Source organism: Gymnoscopelus braueri, assembly GCF_963280865.1.
Source record: "Gymnoscopelus braueri genome assembly, chromosome: 5".
In the NCBI taxonomy this organism is placed as follows: Eukaryota; Metazoa; Chordata; class Actinopteri; order Myctophiformes; family Myctophidae; genus Gymnoscopelus; species Gymnoscopelus braueri.
In genome coordinates this window covers 7,728,979-7,734,882 of record NC_137606.1, presented here as the reverse complement: position 1 = coordinate 7,734,882, position 5,904 = coordinate 7,728,979, and the positions used below count along the sequence as shown (strand labels likewise).

The window sequence follows — 5,904 nt, the reverse complement described above, 5'->3', positions numbered from 1 at the left end:
CAGGGCAAAGGTTTTTCCTTGGCCTCTAGGTAGTGCGCATACAAAGTTTTACACAGATATGTGCAGTTATAGGTAAAAACACGAATCGGCCTGTTATAGCGCCACCATGAGGCTGATTTAAAAAAATTCAACTGTCATTTCTTCCTCTGCATAGTGGGAATGTGTGTGCAAAATGTCACAGAAATTGCATGCTGTGTTCATGATTTGAGGCATTTTGTTCAAAACAGAGCACTCCTGCTTTGGAAGCCATTTTTAGCCAATCAGGATGGAATATGAAAAATCTGAAATGACTATAGAGATACTGTGTAGCGATTTGCGTGATGTTTGGACAAGTACTGTCAAAAATTTGTTTTGCAAAAAGCGGCCTCCTGGTGGCACTATAACAGGCCCATGTGAAACATTTGGGGCAGAGGTTCTGAATTGGCATCCAGGGTGTGTGTGTGCACAGTTTCGCTGCGATCAAGCCTACAGTGCCGGAGATTAGCTGTACACAGACAGACAGAATGACACAGGGACGGACGGACGGACGGACAGGGGGTAAAACATACTCTCGCCATGCCTTTCGGCCCGGCGGAGACTATGAATGATGAGGAGAACGGATCCTCGTTTTCGAGGCTGCCATGATGATGTTTACACACTTGTAAGCCACAAATTATGCAAAATGTCACTGTTGCACAACATGATCTCCCCCCCACCAAATTAGGTACTGAGCTTGTGAGTCACGTGACAATGACCATCCTTGTCACATCCGGTTTGCCTGTTTGCCATCCTGTTTGCCTAAAAAGTAATGAGCCTATTAAAAAAAAAGAAAAAAAAAGGTATATAACATGACACAACATCCAATCAACCCAAATTGGGATGACATTTTGAGGGAGCCTCTATGGAGCATACCTCCAAAAGCTATCCATCTCCCTATTGCCCACTTCTGGCAATAGGAGGCGCCATGAATGAAAAGTTGCCCTGCATGGCGTACAGATTCCCCCCAGATTCATTACGTCCTGATGGATACAACCCAAGACTTACACAACCCTGGCTAGGCAACCCAGACTGGTGAAGATATGCGCTCCGACAAGCACCCTTTTCTAGTTGCTATAGTGTGTTTACAAAGAACAGTGGCCAAGCCGTCAGTTTTCCCAGAAATATTTCCCTAAATTTCAAAATGATCAAAAAATACCATAAATAACTAGATATAAGCACACTGTGAACACATGCTTTGTGAGCGTGTAGATTGACTATTTTGTTGTTCATCGTACTAGGGATAAGTGGTTAAAGTAAGTGTGTGTGTGTGTGTGTGTGTGTGTGTGTGTGTGTGTGTGTGTGTGTGTGTGTGTGTGTGTGTGTGTGTGTGTGTGTGTGTGTGTGTGTGTGTGTGTGTGTGTGTGTGTGTGTTTCAGTTTTTTTTCAGTGTCTGTTTAATTGAGATTTTTCTTTTTTTTTAGGTGTTGTTTAGTTTGGTGTTGAGGTTTGACCCCCTTAGGAGGTTTTGTGTGTGTTGAAAAGGTATAAAGAACCATAGAGAGATTACAGCTTAGGAACTTCTCACAGTATTTAGCCTTCATTGACAGATCCTCTGAATACTGCATTGACTCAGGGAGTAAGTGGTATATTTGTATTGGTTGTGACATTGTGAGATGCGTAACGTGATGATTGTTCAGCATGTAGGCCTAGTTCCCATCAATGATATGAATTTGAGTCTGTTTACATGTCAACAAATAATGCATTGATGTTTGTTGTGTGCAATCCACAATATGATTCATTCTACTTTAATTATTACATTTTCTGCCCATTGTCATTATTGTTATGTGAACTAATTTGAGGATGGTCAATTCTACAGGTGTGACACATTTCATTCTAGGTGCGTATATGCACACTAGTTCAGTGAAATACTTATATTTTGTGATTATTGCACTGTTGTACATTACCATTGTATTTGTCAACACAACTCTCATCGTGGTTATTTGTGTAAACAGAAGCTTACATGAACCCATGTATATTTTTCTCTGCAGTTTGTTTGTAAATGAACTGTATGGTAGTGCAGGATTATACCCATTCCTTATGGCTCAGATAATGTCAGACACACACACTGTTTCAAGGTTATTGTGTTTCCTACAGGTTTACTGTTTGTATACTTATGTAAATGTGGAGTTTTGTAAGTTAGCTGTCATGTCTTATGACAGATACCTTGCAATCTGTAGTCCTTTACAATACAATACACGTATGCCAACTAATAAGGTGGCTGTGCTCATTGCTGTGGCGTGGGTTTGCCCTTTGTTTAAGGTTCTACTCACTCTGCTTTTGAGTCTTCGTTTGTCACTCTGCGGAAATGTCATTAACAAATTGTATTGTCAAAACTACCATATTGTTAAACTGGCATGCTTTGCCTCTGATACCAAGGTCAATAACATCTATGGAATCATTGGTACTTGCATCAGCATTGGTGTTCCTCTCACTCCAATTCTTTTTTCTTACATTAAGATTCTTAAAGTCTGTGTACATGGCTCAAAGGAGACCAGCCAGAAAGCCGTTAGTACATGCACCCCCCACCTCGCCTCCCTTTTGAACTTTTCGTTCGGCTGTTTCTTTGAAATAATGCAAAGTAGATTTGATACAACAAATATACCTGCTGTTTTGCATATGTTTTTATCACTGTATTTCCTGATATGCCAGCCACTGTTGATACCTATAATGTACGGACTGAGAATGTCCAAAATCCGAGTGGTATTGTGGTATTTTCTGCAAAGTAGGGTTCTTACTCATGTCTGAAACTCTTAAAGTACTATTTACTGACCTGGCATATGTTTGGAAATTGTACAAAATAATGGAACCAAGAGGCAAAAGGTTCCATCACCATCGAGAACAATAGCGTGCAAACATATGATGGGCCTCTTGGGAGAGAAAAGGAGGGTGATCACATGTTTGTTTGTACTGCATGATGTCACTGTAGATTAAAATATTTTAACCCATGAGATGAATTCTTCCCCAAGTCCAAATCTCTCCATAGCGATACAACAAACTTTGAAGTCTTGTAGCTGGAGATGTTAAGAATGTTAAGAAGCCTTAGTGTAAGTTTGATTTAAATGTGTAAATAATTGTATGTTTATCTCTATACGACTAGAGCTGTTACTCCCTGAACAAACTGCTGACCTGTTTCTTCGTGTAAGACATTTGCACCGTTGACCCTGTGTTAACCTGCTGTATATATGACCAATACATCTGAGATGTGTACAAAGTTTATATTTTGGCCTGAGGGCGGCACTAGAGGAATGGGATCACTCAATGGGGTCATGAACATGGTTAGGGTTTATCCACCAAGCACAGTGTGTGCTCAGCATGTTTGGGACTGTCCATGCCATCCATAGAGCCCTGCCGCTAGTGGGGTTAAATAATAATCAGATATGATAGTTTACTTTGTTTCAGGTTCACCGGTATGTAAAGCAAATATTTTTGAGAAGACAATCACAATTCTACATCTTCTATGTAATGTAGCAAACACATTTATTTAACGTATTACATTCTTCTAAAATGTGCATGTCTGACTCTTTTAGTTTTGAAACCTGCCAGAGATATTTATGGAAATAAAAGTAATTTTTTTATTTCAGGCATCCAGGGATGGATCAAAGCAGATGCCTGTAAGTCTAGACAAAAAAACATACTTGGATGTAAGCTTGATCAATATAGATTCCCCCCCCCCCCATACTCAGACGATCGTCTGAAATGTAACATTTAATATGACCAACTTTAAAAACAACATTAAAGCTGCAAGCAGCGATAAGCGGGGCCAGGCATGAAAGGCAAAAAGCAATATGCAACAATAGCACAAAAAGATGTAGAAACAGAATAGATTGAACTTGAGACAAAGCACACACGCACGCACGCACGCACGCACACACACACACACACACACACACACACACACACACACACACACACACACACACACACACACACACACACGCACACACACACACACACACACACACACACACACACACACACACACACACACAAAAACAAACAAAAAGCCTGGTTTAGCATCTGAACTGTAATGGAGAATGTCAGTTGAGGGGACTTGCCAATGTCTCGCTTAGAGTGGTGGCTTTCGTTGGCCCTGGGTTATAATAATAATATAACGATAAGCAATAATAAGGATAATCAGCTCACCATGGAGAACATTCGTTCAAATGTGCATAATGGGCGCAAACTTAATTCAGATATTTCTTCTTGCAATGTTGTCAGCTGATGTGTGTTGGGTTCATGGGTTGACCACAACCCTCTGCTTCCTTGCGCTGTTAAATGTCCACAAGCTTAAAGTTGTCTCATGAATCACCCAGTGTCAGTGGTGGAAAAAGTACATCGCGACACGTTGTGAGCTTGTAGATCTGCTTTTTTCAAACATTTTAGTACTTTTACTTTTGATACTTCAAGTACATTTGGATACCAATACTTTTGTACTTTTAACTCAAGTCAATTTAGAATTCCGGACTTTTACTTGGAACAGGGTACTTCTACATTGCAATATTGATACTTTTACTTAAGTAAAACATTTGAGTACTTTTTTCCACCACTGGTTTTCAAGGCACACAATTGTAATCTATGATGATAACACAAAAGTGATTTTGTACTAAAAGTTAGTGTAATAATGTGTCAAATAGACAATTGAGAAGAGTCAATAATCAGATCCGTAGACCGACCCGTCACCCGTGATTATTTCAAAATACGAACCAGACCCGCCCCGCCCGTCAAATAATGGACCCGTCCCGCCCGTTTACCCGTGATTACATGCCGAGTAAAATGTAAAGCCTACAGACACTCAATTTAAAAGTGTGTTGTAATGTGTTGAAAAAGATAGCAGCCTTCAACAATAGCGTACATTCAGTGGTCAGGTTCGTTCAGAAATCAAGTGAAGAACGGAGGAGCGAGCTTTAGCCACGCGCGCGAACACGCATATATACGCAGTGGGCTATGCATGTGTCGTACACAAGTGACGTTGTTTGGGCAGAAACAGTGCTCTCTGATTTTCACAATAAAATGTTACCGCCCGTCGCCGTACCCATGAACTTATAAAAGTATATTTTTCACCCGTCAAACGCAGGTACCCGTCGGGTATCCGCGGGTACCCCGCCCGTTGCAGGACTGTAACTGGCCACCTTTTCCGTCCACACCAACATCTCTGTTCGAAGCTCAAAATGCTTTGGGTTGAAACGCATTGTGAGCTTGTAGATCGGTGATTTTTTTTGGCCGAATATTCCCCCCAGACTTTGGACGGTTAGTAATTAAGGTATACGGCAGGAATCACACAGGTGATAGGAGGTATTGGTGCTATAGGTGTATTGCACATTGTAACATTGTAGATTGATTGATTGGTTGAATACTTTATTAGTCAAAAAAGTAAAACAATTAGGCCATAAGGATAACACACAAAAAAGTCCATTGTGGTCATATGTTTTCAACATATGAGCATATAACACTGACACTTTAATAAATTACAAATACAAATAGCTATATTTACAGAGGAGAAAAAGGAACAACTCATTTCAATGGGAATTCATATCTAACTCCACTTTCTTGATAGATGCCTTTTCTGGACAGTTTTGAAAGTAACCAGTGATTCACATACTTTAATCAATGGATGATGTCAGGGCATTCCACAGTCAACACTATGAGAAATGTCCCATGTTTGTGCTGAATGTATGGGGTACCAGATGGTGGGTGCTCCCTCTGGTGCTGTGGCTTCCCTGAAGGGGGTAGTAGGCATTTAGGGATGTTGCATTTAAATGTATCAATCGGATCTTAAATGTATGGAAAACTTAATTGTCATTTTTTGTATTAAATCGATTTAAATTGTCACCAGCTTGAATCAATTACATGCCTAATAATAGTGGTTATACCTTGTGGTAATTAATC

At 40.2% G+C, this 5,904-nt stretch overlaps 1 protein-coding gene across 1 annotated transcript; it reads left to right on the top strand.

Annotated features, from left to right (window-relative positions):
- Positions 1-1,818: 1,818 nt before the first annotated feature.
- LOC308085248 (olfactory receptor 1E16-like) lies at positions 1,819-3,160 on the top strand (the record flags this gene model as incomplete). The annotated part of the gene is made up of 2 exons (XM_080428326.1): positions 1,819-2,718; positions 3,116-3,160. 2 exons carry the CDS (start codon positions 1,819-1,821, stop codon positions 3,158-3,160), a joined length of 945 nt encoding a protein of 314 aa, XP_080284452.1.
- Positions 3,161-5,904: the final 2,744 nt, after the last annotated feature.